General features: G+C 44.9%; 1 protein-coding gene across 1 annotated transcript in view; it reads left to right on the forward strand.

The window, feature by feature from the left end:
• The first annotated feature begins 1,434 nt into the window (after positions 1 to 1,434).
• Positions 1,435 to 22,127, forward strand: part of ext1b (exostosin glycosyltransferase 1b) — a 112,554-nt gene continuing 91,861 nt past the window's right edge. Inside the window, exon 1 of the mRNA XM_064983885.1 lies at positions 1,435 to 3,247. Coding sequence (XP_064839957.1) covers positions 2,304 to 3,247 — 944 coding nt within the window. The 5' untranslated portion in view covers positions 1,435 to 2,303. The remainder of the gene's footprint in view (positions 3,248 to 22,127) is intronic.

Raw genomic sequence — 22,127 nt, forward strand, 5'->3', positions numbered from 1 at the left:
TCTGCTGCTGCATGGCCAGCGGTACCGGAGCGCCAAGTCGAAGTCCAAAAGGCTCCTTAACAGCTTCTACACACAAGCCATAAGACTGCTGGACAATTAATCAAATGCCCCCCCCCATTTGTTTTTACACTGCTGCTACTCGCTGTTTATTATCTTTGCATATTCACTTTACGCCTACCGACATGTACAAATGACCTCTACTAACCTGTACCCCCACACATTGACTCAGTACCGGTACCCCCTGTATATAGCCTCATTATTGTTATTTTATTGTTACTTTTTTATAATAATTTTTTACACTTTAGTTTATTTAGTAAATATTTTTTTAAATTACATTTTCTTAAAACTTTATTGTTGGTTAAGGGCTTGTAAGTAAGCATTTCAATGTAAGGTCTACTACGCCTGTTGTATTCGGCGCATGTGACAAATACCCTTTTATTTTATTTGAGCTGAGTCGAACCAAGCGGACCTGGCCTAGGTACAGATCCACACTTCCAAGCTGGAACCAAGCTGGAATGAAGATGAGGAAATATCCAAGCCAGCACAGTATGGTTCAGGTTGGCCCGATAGTGTGACTCAGGCAAATAACATATCAGAGCCAGCATGGTACGGTTCAGGTCAGGTTCAGGTCAGACTCGGGCACGATAGTGTGACAACGGTAATAGCGAGGCTGGCTAACCCCCATCATTCTGTCTCAGCTCCCAGTCGGTCCCTCTCAGTGGGGATATCTTTAATTACCCTCCCACCTCCCTATACTAATTGTTAGATCAAAAACAAGGATGGCACCTTCACCCAGCCTGAGCATTGTGCAGAAAATGGCAGCTGTGTGGATTATATGAGGCATGGTGGGACTTCTTCTCGCATGGTGGGTGCTATTAATCTCTGCCATTAGTCATACAGTGCACTTCACTTTGGTTTGTGTGAAAGACTAAACTTTTTCAGATCTCCACCTTTATAGTTTAAAATAAATTATTTTTATATTTGTGAAAATCTTAATTGAATAGATGCAGTAACACACAGCCTATAGGCCTAAGCTTCCACTCACTCCTGATGAACCATCAATTAGTGCGGTGTAAATGTTACCGTAGGGCATTCAACTTTGGTTGCTGTGATTTTGTTTGCACACTAGAGAGCAACTCTGGTTTTTGGCCACAGTGTCACCTCTACTAATAAAGGAAATTACATTAAACGAGTTATTTCAAGACAGTGGTGACAATGTATAATCATTACGTGCAATACAATCTGTATAAAATACTTACGCATTGGTATTCTACATTTTCTGGTATTTTACTCGTGCTTTAAATTATTCGCTGAGAGGGCACCGGTTGTGAATGGGTGCATTTGAAGCACCGCCTTTTCCGGTCCCAATAATAGACCAATGAGAAACGCGTATGCACAGTGATGGGACGTTACGTCAGCTGCCATCGTGTCGGGATTGGAATGTTACAGAGTAACAATCAAACATTTGAGCATTTGGTAATTGGACACTAGAATCAAGGAATCCCGTTTTTATAACAATTTCAATGTATTTGCAAAGTCAAATGGTAACTGGAAATACTGTTTGAGGTCGTTGCATCAATTTATTCGTTTAGGCATACGCCTATCTCCGATGAGATTATTTTTGCGTGTATGAGGTCTGTCGGGAGATTAAAACAAGAGAAATACAGGGATTCGTGAGGCTACAGTTGCACTGATGGTCGGCTCTTGTTCTACGACGGTTTCCTCGTTCGTTCATTGAACCATGGAGTGAAATATCGCCGAATTATACTCCCGAGGCATCTGGATCTAAAAGCCGACCTCACCGAAGGCTTTAAACCACAGACAGCGTGTTAACAAATCTTAACCGTGGGATACATTTTCTGTGTTGGCCAAGGCAGGAAACCACATGAACCCCTGCCGCTACTCTACAGGGGAAAGAGTTGGTAAAACGCTTCGGGCATCTCTAACCGGGCGCAGTTTTACATTTGAATACAGACTGGCTGAATGAAGGAGGGAGAGGGAGAGAGGGGCAAAGGGAGTATATGAATGCTTTTACTTGGTCGAGGGGGATTTTTGTTGCCCAGAGACACTATATTGTGAAATGGACAAACCTAGATAGAGAGAGAGAACGCATTTAAAATCGCCCACATGCGCTGGATCAATCGCTGGATTGGGGAACGGAATACGAAGAAGGGGGAAGACGCGAGTTTGAAATCTTTGCAGGCTGGAAGATGGCGGAGCGGTGTAGTTGGAGGTGGTGAGAGCCTAACTTCGGGACACTTCAATTTTATTTGTAAAAAAACTTGCCCCTATTCGTAGGACACATGCAGGCCAAAAAACGATATTTATTCCTGCTCTCCGCCGGTGCATGTCTAGTTCTACTGTTCTACTTTGGAGGGATACAACTTCCAGCGTCGGGCAGAAACCGGCATGACCGTAGCCACAATGGATATCGCCCCGACCAGCCGTGGCCACACTTCTCTGACCCTTTACAACAGTTCGTACCTTGGGATCAACTGGACACTGAGGAGTACAACATTCACATATCACCGAGGCAGAAGAGGGACGTTAATACAAGCGTGTACAAAGGCAAAAGATGTCGCATGGATTCGTGCTTTGATTTCTCTGCATGTAAAAAGAACGATTTCAAAGTGTATGTCTACCCCCAGCAGAAGGGGGAGAAAATCTCAGAAAGTTACCAGAATATTTTATCGACCATTGAGGGATCCAGGTTCTACACCACTGACCCGGGACAAGCTTGTCTATTCATCCTGAGCTTGGACACCCTGGACCGGGACTCGCTCTCGCCACAGTACGTTCACAATCTCAAAACCAAGGTCCAGAACCTTCATCTCTGGAACAACGGCAGAAACCATCTCATATTTAACTTGTACTCTGGGACTTGGCCGGACTACACGGAAGACCTAGGATTCGACATAGGCCAGGCCATGTTGGCCAAGGCCAGCATCAGTACCGAGAATTTCAGGCCCAACTTTGACGTGTCCATCCCGCTGTTCTCCAAGGAGCACCCTAGGACCGGAGGGGACAGGGGGTACCTAAAGTACAACTCCATTCCACCTTTCAGGAAATACATGCTTGTGTTTAAGGGGAAACGATACCTTACAGGTATAGGGTCAGACACGAGGAATGCCTTATATCATGTCCATAATCAGGAGGACGTGGTGCTCCTCACCACCTGCAAACACGGCAAGGATTGGCAGAAACACAAGGACGCACGCTGCGACAAGGACAATGCAGAATATGACAAGTAAGTTATGACGTGTTGACAGATTAAAAAGGACTGTACATGAAAGCTGTTATAAATGTGTTATGTGGGTCATATTACCACTGTAAAAGGAAAGTGGTCACCTTTGTCCTTCTGTACCATTCCAAAACAGGCACCATCGCGCGCATCCTTGAGGTTCTCGGTTGCGCTCGGCCTGGTGTGTTTTGCGAGCAGATTGTGAACTCATATTTTATTGGCATACAATGCCATTGACTGCCGTTCTCGGGGACTGAAATGGCTTATATGGTTCTCTTACTGTTCTAGCGTGAACGAAAACCTCGCCAGCCAGTCAATTACCTTTCCGGTTTGAATAAATCACCCTCCACCAACTTCACTGATATTGCAGCCAAACGAGGATACGCACTGATACGTTTTATTTGCTCTATACTTTAAGGGAATAAAGCAATGTGCACTGGAAGTGGTGTGGGAGTGTGACCTTGCTATCATTATAATGAATAAGTACAACACTTATTAGGCCGAGACTTAACCACCAAATCATGTTTAGTTGGAATAATTTTGTGTAATGCTGTTAATTCAATAAGGCCCAGCCTATATCAAGTAGGGCTACATCCACAATCATTGTCATCATAGTGTCCATATTAGGTTTGATAGTAGGCTCAGCTTGTGCTTTGCGTGTTATCACTGATTGTGGATACCACAACTCGTCTTTGGTTGCAATGATGCCAAAGTTAAGTCAAGTCACATTGTAACCATGGTAGGAGACTTTGTCATTGAAGTTTGCACTGAGCGTTGCCGAGTCTACTTCTCCGAGAGTGAGACTGGTTTATTTTAGGCCGAGTTGCCTCCTGATTGAATATCTCTCTAAATCCTCGGTAAACTTGGGATATGTGAAGTCAACTTATACTTCTGGCCCGATGTTAGTTAAAATGTTTAGTGAAGGGACATATTGGCTCCCACAGTACTCCATTGAAGACTAAATATTTCCAGTTACTTGTAAAAGCAGGAGAGGGACCATGGCTAGTACACCATCCCAAATGGCACCCTATTCCCTATATAGTGCACTACTTTGTTTTGACCCGGACCAAAAGTAATGCTCAAAATGGGGAATGGGGTGCCATTTGGGGGACACTACCTCTATGGGCTTAGTTTGGTCAAAGGGAAGTCTAACTTGAACATAACTTTTCATTGACTGACTGAAACTCACTTGAGACCAGAACACACTGCCCTATGACACAGCGCCATTTCCAAATATGCTGCAACACCATCCCCACAAGTAAGTGCTTGTCCATTTGTCATCCCTCTCCTCTCTATCTCCCCGTGCGATCTGCTCTTCTCCCAGAGAGATGTCTTTGGCTCGTGTCAACTGGAGAAATGTGTCATCCGTTATCTGGATTCCAGGCATCCCTCCCCCAACTACTCACCTTTCCTTTGGCCCAGTTAGCACCGACATGGCTTGGCCCGGTTAGCACCGACATGGCTTGGCCCGGTTAGCACCGACATGGCTTGGCCCGGTTAGCACCGACATGGCTTGGCCCGGTTGGCACCGACATGGCTTGGCCCGGTTGGCACCGACATGGCTTGGCCCGGTTGGCACCGACATGGCTTGGCCCGGTTGGCACCGACATGGCTTGGCCCGGTTGGCACCGACATGGCTTGGCCCGGTTGGCACCGACATGGCTTGGCCCGGTTGGCACCGACATGGCTTGGCCCGGTTGGCACCGACATGGCTTGGCCCGGGCCAGTGCGTACTCTATGCGCTGCGTTCACAGCCAGGGAGTCTCTCACAGTCAGAAGCGATGGAGAGAATGCTGGAATGTACACACGTGTTGGAACAGCTGTTTGGGGTAATGAGGGAACAGTGCCAAGGTGAAAACACTGCAGCATACCTGGATGCATTTCACTGCACTTTGGCTTCAGGATGGCAACAGTATCAACTGCGACCCTCTCCTTGGTCCTGTGGGGCTCAGTTTCTAAGAGCGTGGTGCTAGCAACGCCGGGGTTGTGGGTTCGATTCCCCTATGGGGTCACACATACTAAAATGTAGCCTATGCACTCATTATAATTTAAGTCACTCTGGATAAAAGCGCCTGGTAAATGGCATATTGTATTTATATATATATTCTCAATTCTGTCCATGGAACTGTTTCCTCATGGTGCCCCACCCCCATATCCCATCATGACCTTTCCGCCTCTAAGAGGAATGTGGCAGGAGCAGCGGATATTGGAAGGCTGTTAAACACAGGCAGTGCCTGGTAGCCCTGGACACTAAAGCTTTGACACACAGACACACACACGCGCACAATTAATTTTCTGAGATTTGCAATCACTTCCATTCTGAATCACTGGTTCCACTTCCATCCATGGGCAAGCATCAATAATAGATGCCATTCATTGATACATTATCCAATGAGCTTTATGAGCTGCTGACTATAGAGCCTGGGACAGTCAGTGGGGGGTGGGGGGGGGAGCAATTCAATGACAAATTACAAGGCATTCAATACTTTGGTTCATAACAATCCTATCTGCTGCCCATGTGTTTATGTGCTGTTAGTTATAGCATGCCATGGGCTATATCCCAGTACTCTATCATAAACTAGTTAATCTGTCCCAACTTTCCAAACCGTCTCCTCTCTGTGTGTTTTGGCGATGTCTGTGTATTGCTGGTTTGCTCCTCCTCCATGAGTTACCCAGCAGACGGCTGGATCAGGGACCCCCCCCCCCCCATTTAATAGTTAACCAGGTCTGTCGGCCAGTATTGACTTTGTACTTTAACCTCTTCACTACAGGCCGCCACTTCTCAAGGTCACTCCAGGGACTCCTCCACTCAGTTGAATGGGTAGTCTGTGTGTATGTGGGATTGCACTGTACGTGTGTAAGAGTTGGCCAGTGTGTGTGTGTGTTTGTAGCTTCCATCAATTCCAATCCCCCATATATTTTTGGGTGCATATGTATATTGTTTTTATTCTTATATATTTTCTTTATTTCCCCCTAAAGCTTCCACCAATTGGAGTAAATGTCCAGTATACATGGAATATACACAGTATACACAGTACATCCCATCTTTGAAGACCATCCAGTTTTGATTCCTATTTGCCTTATTTTTCCACTGTGCTGTGAGGTTTCGCACAAATTATGAACCTTTCTATTGTCATACTGAACAAAAATAAACGCAACAATTACAAAGATTTGACTAAGTTACAGTTCATATGAGGAAATCGGTCAAATGAAATAAATGAATCTCGTCACAGTATCTGTGTGCATTCAAGTTGCCATTGATAAAATGCAATTGTGTCTGTAGCTTATGCCTACCCATACCATAACCCCAACGCCACCATGAGGCACTCTGTTCACAACGTTGACATCAGCCAACCGCTCGCCCACACGACGCCATACACGTGGTCTGTGGTATGAGGCCGATTTGGACATACTGCCAAATTCACTAAAATGATGCTGAAGGCGGCTTATTATCTGGCAACCGCTCTGGTGGACATTCCTGCAGTCAGCGTGCAAATTGCATGCTCCCTCAACTTCAGACATCTGTGGGATTGTGTTCTGACAAAATTGCACATTTTAGAGTGGCCTTTTATTGTCCCCAACAATAATGATTATAATGATCATGCGGTTTAATCAGCTTCTTGATATGCCACACCTGTCAGGTGGATGGATTATCTTGGCAAAGACGAATTGCTTACTAACATGGATGTAAACGAATCTCGAATCTGTGCACATTTTTTGAACAAAATCTGATTTTTATATAAATATATATATATTATTGAGATCATCTGACATTTAGATTGCACACAGGCATACTTTATTTAACTAATTATGTGACTTCTGAAGGTAATTGTTTGCACCAGATTTGATTTAGGGGCTTCACAGCAAAGGGGTGAATACATATGCACACACCACTTTTCAATTTCTTTTCAATTTTTTGAAACAAGTCATTTTTTTGCACTTCACTTGCACATTTTGTATGTCCATTACATGAAATCCAAATAAAAATCCATTTAAATTACAGGTATTAATGCAACAAAATAGGAAAAATGCAAAGGGGGATGAATACTTTTGCAAGGCACTGTAGGCTTGAGGTGGCTTCCTTGATCACGCAGGTTGCCAGCCTACGTAATTAATGGGGGAAAACGCAGAGTGGAATGTTTAACTTTTCTACGCCAATGGCTGGCCGGCGTTCGTGCATACTGGATGCATCTCCGTCTTGTCGTTTGCCATTATTCGACTGTCCGGAGTTTGTTCGCCAGGGGAGCCTTCTCCGGCCCCTCCCTCTGATAGCGGAGTCGAAGGAGCACAGCAACAGTAGCATGGCAATCAACGATTGTCGCATGTCATGAGCCGTGAGAGGCAGAGAGAGGATACAAACAACAAATAGTTTTGCCGCCCTGGAGCCTGATCTTCCTGCACCTTCTCCGGGGGTAACTGTGTCGGCAGCTGCTGTGCCTACTCCTTCCCCTTCGTTTTCGAAGTCGACGCCGGCAACCTTCCGTCCCTGCTCTGGATCGAGCGGGGTTTCTCCATCTGTCGGAGGCCTGCACCATCCTGTGAAGCGTGGGAGTAGGCGGATTTCCTCGTCCTTCTCGCCAGCTGTGATTTTTGGGCAGTTCCATGGTTAGAAATGTGACTGCTCCTGGTGCTAAAACAATGGCCCATCCTGGAGCTTGAGTAAATGACCTTACTTAGCTGCACCCGAATGTACTATGCCAGGACATGGACATGGATTCTATCGTAGTCAATGTGGGCTTTATTGACGTTACGGGCAGCTCTGAACAGTTAACTGGATTTCAAAGAGCTGATTGACTCTGCTAGACACTAATAAAATACCATATCTGGCCCAGTGTCCTCTTAATCGTGGCATTGAACACTTTATCATGATTCTTTGTCTTCACAACTGGCTACATGATTATTGCAGCTCAATGGGTGTAACTTTTGTTGACAATTTTGATACCTTTTGAAAACGACATGTTTTATAAAGAGGATGTAATCCACCCAAATCGTTTGGGTTTCTGGATCCTTTCACGGGATTATAAGGCTGCGTTGAGACAATGACTTATCAATGACCCAAGCCCAGCTCAGTTAATCCCTACCATTTCTGCCGGTGAGTCATCATCATGCTTTAGCAAATGTACATTATACCAGGGGCATTGGTAGACACAATGTAAGTAACCTAATTTATGTCCCACTAACTGCCCTGAATACCTCTGCTGAGCCTACAGTTATTGTATGCAGCAATCATGTCCCTATGAACCAGATGTATGCTGTTAGCACTGAAGCGGTGTGACCTAGTAGGAAGTCCTCTGTGTTCAGCTCACCCTGCACTAACATAAATAATATGAGAATATCTACTTCTGCTAAGCTTTCCAGTAAAGCAATGAAAACAATCAATCCCAGAACAGTGCTCAAAATAGCCCACGTTAACATAAGAGCTTAAGAAACAAGGTTCATGAAATAACGTTCTAGTAATAGATGGCATTCATATTCTGACTTGCTGAAACTCACTTAAGACAATACCTTTTGATGTAGTGGTAGGAATACAAGGTTTTAACATTTACAGAAATGCCAGTGGTGGAGGTGTTGCTGTTTATATTCAGAACCACATTCCTGTGAAGCTTAGAGAGTATCTCATGTTAAATACTGTTGAAGTAAAATGACTACGGTTCATCTGCCTCACCTAAAGCCCATTCTTGTGGGAAGCTGCTGTAGACTAGTAAGTGCTAACAGTCAGTATCTGGATAACGTGTGAAATGCTTGATAATGTATGTGATCGCAACAGATATCACATGCGCTGCATACAACCGGTACAGTCGAATACAACCTTACAGTGAAATGCTTGTCGAGGCTATATACAAGGTGTACGTACTAGTGCTGGGGCACCGGTTAAATCAAATCAAAGTTTATTTGTCACGTGCGCCGAATACAGTGAAATGCTTACTTACAGGCTCTAACCAACCATGCAAAAAAAGGTGTGAGGTAAAGAAATAAAACAACAGTAAAAAGACAGGCTATATACAGTAGTGAGGCTTTGAAAGTAGCGAGGCTACATACAGGCATCGGTAAGTCGTGCTGATTGAGGTAGTATGCACATGTAGATATGGTTAAAGTGACTATGCATATATGATGAACAGAGAGTAGCAGTAGCGTAATTGAGTCGAGTTAATATATGCATGTGGGTAGAGTTATGCATAGCTAATAATAGAGTAGCAGCAGTGTAAAAGCGGTTGGGGGGACAATGCAAATAGTCTGGCTAGCCATTTGATTAGCTGTTCAGTGGTCTTATGGCTAGGGGGTAGAAGCTGTTTAGAAGCCTCTTGGACCTATAATTGGTGCTCCGGTACCACTTGCCGTGCGGTAGCAGAGAGAACAGTCTATGACTAGGGTGGCTGGTATCTTTGCCAATTTTTAGGGCCTTCTAACACCGCCTAGTATTAGAGGTCCTAGATGGCAGGAAGCTTGGCCCCGGTGATGGACTGGGCCATACGCACTACCCTTTGTACTCTGTAGTGCCTTGTGGTCGGAGGCCGGGCCGTTGCCGTACCAGGCAGTGATGCAACCATGCTCTCGATGGTGCCGCTGTAGAACCTTTTGAGGATCTGAGGACCCATGCAAAATCTTTTCAGTCTCCTGAGGGGGAATAGGCTTTGTCGTGCCCTCTTCACAACTTGTTGGTGATGTAGACACCAAGGAACTTGAAGCTCTCAACCTGCTCCACTACAGCCCCGTCGATGAGAATGAGGGCGTGCTCGGTCCTCCATTTCCTGTAGTCCAAAATCAACAGCATAGGAATGAAATCATGAACATGTATTGATCACTAATGATTACTAATGCTGCAGAAATGTGCTTGAAAGCAGTATCCATTGGATGTAGTGTTTGCAATATAGTAGCCATATCTAGGAAAACCTAAGTTCCAAAGGCTGGGCCTAATATAGTGTATAAGAGGTCATACAATATGTTTTGTAGTGACTCTTATGTTGATGTAAAGAATAATTGTTGCTCCGTGGTGTGTAATGAGGAGCAAACAGACACTGCACTTGACACTTGTGAAATTGCTTATCCCAGCTACTAACAAGCATGCACCCATTGAGAAAATGACTGTAAAAACTGTTAAATCCTTGTGGATTGATGAGGAATTTAATAATTGTATGGTTGAGAGGGAAGAGACAAAAGGAATGGCAAATAAGTCTAGCTGAACAACCTGGCAAATGTACTGTAAATTGAGAAATCATGTGACTAAACTGAATTAAAAAGAAAAAACTACACTATGAAACAAAGATAAATGACAAAGATTGATAGCAAAAAGCTTTGGAGCACCTTTTTAATGACATTTTGGGAAAAGGCAAACTCCGCTCTATCATTCATTGAGTCAGATTGCTCTTTCATCACAAGCAACTGATATTGCCAACTACTTTTAATGTTTTTTTTTTCATTGGCAAGATTAGAAACAAAAGCTGACATTACACATTGTCTATCAACAATGACAAGCTACCGGGGTCTGACAGCTTGGATGGAAAATTTACTGAGGATAATAGCGGATGATATTGCCCACTCCTATTTGTCATATCTTTAATTACAGCCTACTAGAAAGTGTGTGCCCTCGGGCCTGGAGGGAAGCAAAAGTCATTCCGCTACCTAAGAATAGTAAAGCCCCCCTGGTCGGCTATTTGAGCCAGTAAATCAGCCTGTAAAGCCAGTGTATCTATGTATGCGGATGACTCAACACTATACACCTCAGCTAGTGACTGAAATGACTGCAACACTTAACAAAGAGCTGCAGTTTGTGGGTGGCAAGGAATAAGTTAGTCCTAAATATTTCAAACTAAAGGCATTATATTTGGGACAAATCATTCACTAAACCCTAAATCTTGTAATAAATAATGTTGGAAATTGAGAAAGTTGAGGTGACCCTGGATTGTGAACTGCCATGGTACAACAGTAGCTAAGATGGTGAGAAGTCTGTCCATAATAAAGCGCTACTCTGCCTTCCTGACACCACTATCAACAAAGGATCCTGGGTCGCCGTTTTGTTTTCTCTTGTCATATTAATACGTCATGAATATTTCATCGTCCTCTCACTTAAATAAAGCGCTGGGCCATGATCGCGCCAAAATATGCGAATGATCTGTCAAATTATCGTGGAATGCTAGTTTGCCTCAATTTAGCGCGGTTTGATTGTTTCTGGGGAAGATGTAGTCTAGCCTACACTGGCATGGTTGTTTTTATCTTCTGTCAATCTCGCCTCTTTCTCGCTGCGTTTATGTACCTTTTTTATTTTAAGTCCGTGGAATTGTGTTCTAGTTATTCGCACCTCATGCAGAGTGCTTGTCTTGTCGGATGCTAGTGAGACAGCTGTGACCTTCTGAGACGAGGAGACATTGAGTGTAGCATTGGTGCTCTTTCTGATTGTGAGAGCAACATGGCCTTCTCTTCCTTCCTAGCAGTCGCAGATGTCGAGATCGTGGTCATAATGCTTGGTGCTTGCTCCAGTTTCAGTGTGGCGCTTGCTCCTGATCATACTGATAGGTCTGTGTTTTTAGCTATCTCCTGTTGGGGGTTGGGTGGGGTGTGTGCACCGGCGAGAGGATGGGTCATGACATCCCTGTGTGTGTGCCTGGCTGACTGATGAAGGTGAGGCTGCTCTTAGTGACCCACAGTCACCAGAGGGATTGCCATGATGATGTGGCTGCTGGCTGGTCTGTGGTAGCTGAGAGACCAAGCTGGACAAGACTGACCGACCTGAGGCTTTACTAGCTCAGTCCCAGTACAGCCATCTCCGCTTGGCTAGTGGTGGAGAGGGATTGATCAATTGGGAGTGTTTCACCCAGAATGAAAAATTGATCGCTACAAGGTGAAAAAACAAAAGTATTTTCATCCTGGACTGTCATGGAATGCTTGAGGCATGAATGAGTAAGTGGGAAGGGTACAGTTGGTAAAAGCCGCTCTCTCTCACTCTCTGTCTCACTCTCTGTCTCACTCTCTGTCTCACTCACTGTCTCTCTCTCTCGGTCTCTCTCTCTCACTCACTGTCTCACTCACTCTCTCTCTCACTCACTGTCTCACTCACTCTCTCTCTCTCTCTCTCACTGTCTCGCTCACTGTCTCTCTCGCTCTTAAAGTGATGAGTTAGGCAGGTAAGTTCACATGCTCAGTTTAGAAGGTACTACGGAAGCAAGTGAGACAGCTGGTTGGCTCTTTGAAGTCAATTGAGTGAGACGGGTAGCTGACTGGTTCCATGTAAAAAATGAATGAGACAGGCGTGTGATTGGTTGCCCATTACAATTTTGCTCGGAGGCGGTAGGAAGACATTGCATCTACATTATGGAAGCAGAATCATTTTTTGTTGTTGTTCTGACATCTGTCTCGTTTAGTGGATGAAAGCCTTACGTCTTGGTATTCTCTACTATGTGGCACGGACTATTTACTTTTAATTCTCATTCTTCTGGGGTCATATTTTCCTCAACTCTTTCACCACCTCGGGCTGTTAATCTCGGTTTGTAGCCTACATAGCCAACATTCTAAAAACACAGGCCACTTTTTTTTTTTGTTTCTCTGGGTGTCTGTTGACTAATTGCTTGGAATTAGATTTAGCTTACTTTACGAATCCATTCACAACTGATGAAGCCTGTGGGTCATCGGTGTAATTTTTTTCCCATAAGGCACTTCCTGTAATCTGTTGTTTTATTGTCTTCTGGGGAGCTCCCACTGTTAGGCTGCTCAAAGTAGCCCAGTTGGCACAGGCTTTACGGTCGGACGCTGTGAATATGCTGTGGTTGCATGCTTGTTATCCTGTTCCCGCCCCCAGACAGTATTTTGTTGTTACAGCCTGAATTTTAAAACCGATTAAATGGAGATTTTGTGTCACTGGCCTACACATACTACCCCATAATGTCAAAGTGGAATTATGTTTTTTGCAAGTTTTTACAATACCCCATAATGACAACGCAAATGACAAAGTTCAATCTTGGTTTCATCAGACCAGAGAATGTTGTTTCTCATGGTCTGAGAGTCTTTTAGATGCCTTTTGGCAAACTCCAAGCGGGCTGTCATGTGCCTTTTATTAAGGCGTGGCTTCCAACTGGCCACTACCATAAAGGCCTGATTGGTGGAGTGATGCAGAGATGGTTGTCCTTCTGGAAGTTTCTCCCATCTCCACAGAGGAACTCTAGAGCTCTGTCAGAGGGACAGGTTCTTGGTCACCTCGCTGATCAAGCCCCTTCTCCCCGAATGCTCAGTTTGGTCGGGTGGCCAGCTCTAGGAAGAGTCTTGGTGGTTCCAAACTTCTTCCATTTAAGAAGGATGGAGTCCACTGTGTTCTTGGGGACCTTCAATGCTGCATAATTTTTGGTACCCTTCCTCAGATCTGTGCCTCAACACAATCATGTCTCGGAGCTCTACGGACAGTTCCTTCAACCTTATGGCTTGGTTTTTGCTCTGACATGCACTGTCAACTGTTGGACCTTATGTAGGCAGGTGTGTGCCTTTCCAAATCAAGTTCAATCAATTTAATTTACCACAGGTGGACTCCAATCAAGTTGTAACAACAGCTCAAGGATGATCAATGGTATGTGTGGGGTACAGAAATTAGGTAGTCATTCAAGCCATGAGGTTGAAGGAACTGTCCATAGAGTTCCTCTGTAAGGTCCCTCAGTCGAGCAATGAATTTCAAATACAGATTCAACCGCAAAGACGAAGGAGGTTTTCCAATGCCTCACATAGAAGGGCACCAATTGGTAGATGGGTAAAAACTTAAGCAGACATTGAATATCCCTTTGAGAATGGTGAAGTTATTAATTACACTTTGGGTGGTGTATCAATACAGGCGCCCTTCCTAACTCGTTTGCCGGAGAGGAAGCAAATCACTCAGGGATTTCACCACGAGGCCAATGGTGACGTTAAAACAGAGTTTAATGCCTGTGATGGTAGTGAACTGAGCATGGTCAACCACTCTTCATATTATCAGGCATGGTGGTGGCTGCATCATGTTATGGGTATGCTTGTCATCGGTACGGACTAGGGAGTTTATGAAAAGAGCTAAGCACAGGGAAAATCCTAGAGTGAAACCTGGTTCAGTCTGCTTTCCAACAGACTCTGGGAGACAAATTCACCTTTCAGCAGGACACTAACCTAAAACACAAGGCCAAATATACACTGGCGTTGCTTACCAAGACGGCATGTTCCTGAGTGGCCCAGTTACAGTTTTGACTTAAATCAGCTTGAAAATCTATGGTGAGTCTTAAATGGCTGTCTAGCAATGATCAACAACCAACTCGACAGAGCTTGAAGAATTTTAAAACTGTGATTCTAAAGGTGATTCTATCATATCTTGACTCAGGGGTGGGAATACTTACTTTATTATGAGGTATTGTGTGTAGATCGGTGAAAGATCTATTTAATCCATTTAGAAATCGGGTTGTAACACAACAATTGTGTTATAAGTCGAAGGGTATGAATACTTTCTGAAGGCACTGTACGAGGACTCAATGGCTCTACCGATTTCTGTGCAGACCCTAAATGTAACACAAAAATTGCCTCCATCTGCTTGCTGTGGAAAACAGCGAGGAAGAAATGGTGGAGGACAAATTGAAAAGATTGCATTGGATAAAGCTATCACAGTGAATACGTATCTTGGCAGGAGGGACCCTTGTTATCTGGGCATTTCTAAAATATTCAGGCTTACATGTGACAGGGGGATGGTAGGCTAGGAGAAAGTGCTTGGGGGAGCTACGAGGTATGACTGGGAAGCTGATTCATTTGGCTGTCTAGAAGTTTGCATGCCATACGGCTGTGTCACTCACTTCACTGCTCTTAGCTTGAGTGTTTTTCTTTATGCTAGTAGAGGTTTATAAAGTTATGCTAATCTAGCTAGCACCTTGACAAGACTGTCCTGGAGTGGGTCATGGAGGACTTTTTTATTTTTTTAACCTTTTATTTAACTAGGCAAGTCAGTTAAGAACAAATTCCTATTTACAATGGTGGCCTACCCCGGCCAAACCCAAATGGCAGATTTTATGGCCCCAGGAACAATTGAACAACTCCTCAGGCCTGTACTTCAATGGAACGACAGGTTGTTTTTACGTCACATGCTGTCCTCAATACACTGACCTCATTCACGTCTTCCCACCACGAGAGCAAAAACAAACACTTCTCTCCACTGTATTGATATTCAAATAGTAATTTCCAACAGGGCGAAAGGGGTGTTACTTCAGCGACTGACGACGCCTTTTTCAAGCGTGTCAACGTGCTTGGGAGACAGTAGGGGCCTGGCCATCAGTGTTTTATTGAAGTGGGGGCAGAGGATTGGATGGCTTGCACACCTCGTTCATGCTCTATGCGTTAGTTGGACGTCCCCTCTATGGGTGTAAAGGCTCGGCTGCCCTAGGCACTCAGAGGGGCCCTTTTGTGTTAACGTTTTCTCTTGCTCTTTAGCTGCTGCCTGGTGCCTTGACACCACAGCCCCCAAACAACCTCTCCCCCAAGGCTCTGAAGTATGAAAGCCCCCCCCCAATCTCTCCTCTTAGCCAATCATTACCCAAGGCTGCTGTCTCCTCTCTTTTGTTTTGTTGTTGCTTTTGAACCCCAGATGCTGGCAACAATGGCTGCTGAGACAATTCAGAGACCCCTAATTTGGCGGATTCCATTGCACTTCACGGATCACCGGCCAAGCAACACTGAGGGGGTGAAGGGCTGGGGTGGAGGTAGGGGTCGGAATCTGGTCCTAGCGAGGAGACTGTATGCCAAAGCATGGATGGGGAGAACATTTAATTCATTTGGTTATCAGGGCAGTTTTTAATTTGCAGTTTTTTTTTCTGCTGTCTCTCGTCTATTTATTCATGATTTCCTAAAGGGCCTCCCTTTTAGATAAGGGAAAGGAGTGCATGTTTGGTTGTGGAGAAGGTAGGACAAGGTGCAGCTGGTGGTACTGTTGTACTCAGCAAACAAATGCCCCCCGGAACTGAAATGGGAATGCATACAAAAATAAATAAGAAAAGGGCATTTTAAATTATGCTATAGCTCCGCAAGCTAAATGTGCTATACAAATGGAATGGGTGAAAAACATGATGAAAATTCTATGAAAGCTTTGCCTGCAAAGTTTAATGAGTCTGGCTTGGCCATTTGCCAGTTAGTGCAAACGCAGTAGTAAGCTATAGGCCTACATAGGTAAGGAATGAAGCCATTTCTTCCGTTTAGGATTCTTTGTGAAAGTCATTTTAAGGTTGCATTTCTGACCTGTGAGTGAGTCATAGGTGGTCCACAGCCTGAGAGGACAGTTTCCTACAAGCTAAGCTCAGTTTCTGTTGTTGTTGAGGTTTGTCATCTGTCAGGAGAGGGAAGGCCATGATTCTTTTTCTGCAGTCGCTGTAGGTGTTTTGAACCTGCATCCTGGTTTGCGGTGTCTAGCCAACCGCATCCTCGGCATCAAAGCGACTTAAAAGCGCGGAGGGGAGCCCTGTGCTGGGAAATTGGAGCTTGCGAGTCTTACTCCCGTTAGCTGCTTGACAGGGGTGTTTATTCTAAGGTTGAAATGTTTATGTCCCAACAGTATGTTTTTACAGGACAGCACTTTGTTTTCAAAGCGTCTGCTTTCTTGTTGCGCAGTTCGCTTGCTAGACATAACGTTCCCTCAAGGGGGGGGGGGGGGCAATATTGTAGGGCCATTGGCACAGTGACACCGGAATGTGACGAGCTATCTTCTGAAGAAGCTGCACGTTTATCTGGGGGTTGCCAGGGCTGGGGATTAGATAAGCCTTTTAATGCAGCAGTGCACGTTTTTCTTATGCCATTTAGACTCGTAGCAAAACTGTGACTAACCTCCCACCTTTCAAACAGCGTTCATTCCCTGAGTCAGTCTCTCACTTCTTTTGATGCCATTTGAATCAAATCCCAACGTTTTTCATGCATGTTTGTCACCCCTCCACTTGCTTTTTATGTTCATGGGTGTGTGTTAGTATTTGACACACAATCACGCGTAGGAGAGTGGAGTGTTTGTGTATCTCGAGTTTTCACTGGCGTTTTATAGGCCTGTTTGATGTATCCTGTTTTGGCTCTTGACCAATGGTTGTGTTTAATATATATTTATCAAGGTATATTTAATGTCAATGTGTTACTGAGGTGAGAGTAAATTCTCCTGCCTCGGAGTAGGTACAGTGCATTCAAAAAATATTCAGGTCCCTTGACTTTTTCCACATTTTGTTACTTTACAACTTTTATTCAGAGGGGTTGGGTTAAATGTGGAAGACACATTTCAGTTGAATGCACTCAGTTGAACAACTGACTAGGTATCCCCCTTTCTGTTTTTATTCTAAAATGTATGACATTGTTTTCCCCCCTCATCAATCTACAAACAATATCCCATAATGACAAAGCAAAAACAGGTTTTTAGTATTTTTCACATTTTATAGAAATGAAAAACTGAAATGTAACATTTACATAAGTATTCAGACTCAGTACTTTGAAGCAGTGATTATAGTCTCTGGTCTTTGGTATGACGCTACAAGCTTGGCACACCTGTATTTGGGGAGTTTCTCCCATTATTCTCTGCAGAACCTCTCAAGTTATGTCTGGGTTCATTGGGAGCGTCGCTACACAGCTATTTTCAGGTCTCTCCAGAGATGTTCGATCAGGTTCAATTCCGTGCTCCGGCTGGGCCACTCAAGGACATTGAGACTTATCCCGAAGCCACCCCTGTGTTGTCTTGGCTGTGTGCTTAGGGTCGTTGTCCTGTTGGAAGGTGAACCTCCGCCCCCAGTCTGAGGTTCTGAGTGCTCTGGAGCAGGTTTTCATCAAGGATCTCTCTGTACTTTTCTCAGTTCATCTTCGTCTCAATCCTGACTAGTCTCCCAGTCCCTGCCGCTGAAAAACATCCCCACAGCATGATGCTGCCACCACCATTGCTTGAGCGTAGGGATGGTGCCAGGTGTCCTCCAGTCCAGACGGAATGCTTGGCATTCAGGCCAAGGAGTTAAATCTTGGTCTCATCAGATCAGAGGATCTTGTTTCTCATGGTCTGAAAGTCTTTGGGTGCCTTTTCGTGAACTCCAAGTGGGCTGTCATGTGCCTTTTACTGAGGAGTGGCTTCCGTCTGGCCACTGCCATAAAGGCCTAATTGGTGGAGTGCTGCAGAGATGGTTGTCCTGGAAGGATCTCCCATCTCCACAGAGGAACTCTAGAGCTCCTTCAGTGACAACTGGGTTCTTGGTCACTTCGCTCACCAATGCCCTTCTCCCCTGATTGCTCAGTTTTGGCCGGAGGCCAGCTCGGTGTTTCCAAACTTCTTCCATTTTATGAATGATGGAGGTCACAGTGTTCTTGGGGACCTTCAATGCTGCAGATTTCTTTGATGTCCTTCCCCAGATCTGTGCCTCGACTCAATCCTGCCTCGGAGTGCTATGGAAAATTCCCTTGACCTTGTGGCTTGGTTTTTGTTCTGACATGCACTGTCAACTGTGGGACCTTATATAGACAGGTGTGCCTTTTCAAATCATGTCCAATCAATTGAATTTACCACAGGGGGACTCTCACACATGATCAATGGAAACAGGATGCACCTGAGCTCAATTTCGAATCTCATAGCAAAGGGTCTGAATACTTTTTTAATAAGGTGTTTGTTTTTTAATTGTTTAGACATTTTTGCCAATGTATTGACACCCATTTTCACTTTATCATGGGGTATTTTGTGTAGTTTGCATTTTTAAAAATCAATTTTAGAATAAGGCTGTAACGTAGGCACTGTATGTGTGCAGAGAAGGAAGCATATTTTATCCCCCCCCAAATGAGCAGGTCTGTGGTTCTTGGGGTATCTTGTGACCAGGCCACGTATTTGCACCTGTAAACACACACTGAGAGGAGTAGACTTTTTAATTTATTTTAAAAAAATTAACCCCCTTTTTCTCCAATTTTGTGGTATCCAATTGGTAGTAGTTACAGTCTTGTCTCATCGCTGCAACTCCCATACGGACTCGGGAGAGGCGAAGGTCGAGAGCCATGCGTCCTCCGAAACACAACCCAACCTAGCTGCACTGCTTCTTGACACAACGCACATCCAACCCCAAAGCCAGCCGCACCAATGTGTCGGAGGAAACACCGTACACCTGGCGACCTGGTCAGCATGCACTGCGCCCGGCCCACCACAGGATTCGCTAGTGCGCGGTGAGACCAGAACATCTCTGCCAAACCCTCCCTAACCCGGACGACAGAGCCTGGGTTCGAACCCAGAATCTCTGGTGGCACAGCCTTATACCACTGCGCCACCCGGAAGGCCTGAGAGGAGTAGACTTAAACAGAGCCTGAGAGAGCACTGTCATTCGGCTAGCCTATATGAGCCGTAGTCTGAGACCGTGTGCTGATGGGTGTGTGGTGTAGTCAGAAAGCATGTGCTGTTAGTGTTTGTTTCATTTCAGATGGTTGGGTTTGCACTCTCTCTGGCCGAGTCTGTCCATTGCACAGTTAGAGGAGAGAGTATGCTGTTTTAGCAGCCTAAGCAAGCATGTACTATGTTTGCCCTGTAGTCTGGGCAGTATGTGTACAGTACAGTGTGTATCCTCTAGTCTAAGTTGTACTGAATCAGTAGTGCGTTCCAGACTCCTCTTTCCCCTGTGGGTTATTCTTTAGTCCTTTGGCACTTTGCTTCCCCGGTGCATCTTGTTTGGACGAGTGCTGGAGCCCCTTTAACTGTGACCAGTCATGCGGAACCCCGGAAGCAACACGTATGAATAATTTATCAGCAGGATTTTTATTCATGTATATTTACTCTGTCATTTTTGTAGTGTGTCTACACATACAGCGCTACTGCTCATCCCTTTTTGCAGGTAGCCTCGGGATTTTCATTTTTATTCAGCGCCATGAAAGCTGTGGGTCCTTGTATTATCTCAGACTTAAGACCTTTTCATTAGAATTTCATCTTGGATAAGAAACTAACCTTAAAGCCCCTATTTTGTGGAGAGTACATTTGCTGAGCTTTAATGGTCTAAAAATTCAGGAATACATTATTCGATTGCGTTTAAAAGCTGAATATGGACTGAGGCTGCATGGTCTCTAAGCCACTGGCATCTTGGGACGCCGATAACCTTAAAAAAACATTTTTTTTTAAAGCCACAATGTTTCAGACTACAGAATACATCTAAAAAAAGATGCGTTGTTCTGTATTTCTCACAGCCTGTCTATTGGGTTGGTGCTGGTTCATTCTCTACACAGGCACGTTGGCTTGATTTGCATAAAGATCATTTGACTAATTTAAACCACTTTCTTACTTGACTTTCTTGAAATCCTGCTACATATCGAATGCCTTGCCATATTCCCTGAATTATCGCCCAGGTGAGGCCAACCTATCCTATGTAAGAGTTGTTGAGGTCACATGAACCTTTTTGTGGGAGCAGGGGTGAGTTCAGCAAGTCGCAATGTTTTTGAACGTTTCGATAGTAATGTAGAACAAAATATGCGTCTCTCACATGTAGAATAGGGAATCACGTCTACTCTTTTCATGGCATTTCTATCTGCAACATTCGGCTACTGAATGTGGCCCTGGTGAACTCCCCTTGTTCTGTAAGGAGGCTGGTTAAGGTCTCTTGAGGAAGCTTATGCTGGTCACTCATTCTGCGATTCTAAAGCCAGTTATAAAGGGCCCTTGTCCGTTCAGCATCAGCAGCGGCTACACCTTCCCTCCTAATCCCGGCGTAAGAGGAGGGTTAGGAGCAGCACTGCCTCTTGCTAACTAATCGCTTCAATGTTGCCCAGCTCTCCTGTCCTCTCTGGATTAAGGGAGCACTTTATCTCTCTCACTGGATTGCCTAAATGTCCCCACTGGCTGGGGCAACATCGTCCAACCTAACACATTGTTGGATTATGTTAATTCATAGAGGCGATAGTCATGAATGTAGGCCTAGCCAACATGCAAGTGTTGCTCCTGTAGCTACGGGCCCGCCAGTTGCCCACCCCTGTTGTAAAATATAGTTATGACGTGCCGTCTGGATGTGTAGTGGTGGTGAATAGCGTGTGTGTGTGTGTGTGTGGGGGGGGGGGGGGGGGGTTTGGAGTGAATGAGTTCTGCCCTGGGGCAGATTGCCACCGTCACCCTGCTGGTTAATGATTGACAGGGCTCTACATTTCCTTATCATAGCTGTCCTTGTTCCGCTGTCACTCCAGCGCCTTGTCGAGGCCGACTACACACAGCTCCGACACTTTTATGAAGTGACTAGTCACCATTGCAAATGAATAGGTGCTGTATGTCTATTGCTGGATCGTGGTGTTCTAGCGTTGTACCGGTTTTGAAATAAGCAGATGGAAATATATTGGGGCTATTGTCTCCCCATTGGCAGGCGGAATTCTCTCCTCTCAGATAGTGATTCACACAGGCACACAGCAGGAAGAGCTTTGTCTTAATCAGGGTGGCACTCTCTCACTGCTCTATGGTAATTCATGCGATTACATACCACGTTGACACTGTGCAGGTCTTTTGATTTGTGAATTGCGGTATCGTTTAGCCTTGGGGCCACAGGCTCCCTCGGTGTTGTGCGGTGCTGTGAATGTGATTTAAGCCTTTTGACTGTTTTGTCTTACCCGCTCTAGGTGTGGTTTGGCTAGGGATCAAATCGCATTCAGGTCAATGTCCACTGTACTGTGAAAGACCTTTTGGACAGACCCATTCCTGTGCAATCTGTTTGTGTGCATGCGTTAGTGTGCCTGCGTGTGTGTGTGCTTCTGTTCATTAGAGTATTTTTCAGGACCAAGCGTTGGTAGTGCCTGGACTTGCGGAAGTCGAATCACTCACGAAGGGGAAGTCCCCCTCCCTACATGTCACATTCCATTGAGTTAACACAGAGCGAGCCAGGGAGGGAAACTAACTAGTCTCCAACAGTCTCCCTGTCTGGCTTTTCCGTTTCCAACAGTGGAACTTAATCATGCG

This window comes from Oncorhynchus masou, chromosome 13, assembly GCF_036934945.1.
Source record: "Oncorhynchus masou masou isolate Uvic2021 chromosome 13, UVic_Omas_1.1, whole genome shotgun sequence".
Classification (NCBI taxonomy): domain Eukaryota; kingdom Metazoa; phylum Chordata; class Actinopteri; order Salmoniformes; family Salmonidae; genus Oncorhynchus; species Oncorhynchus masou.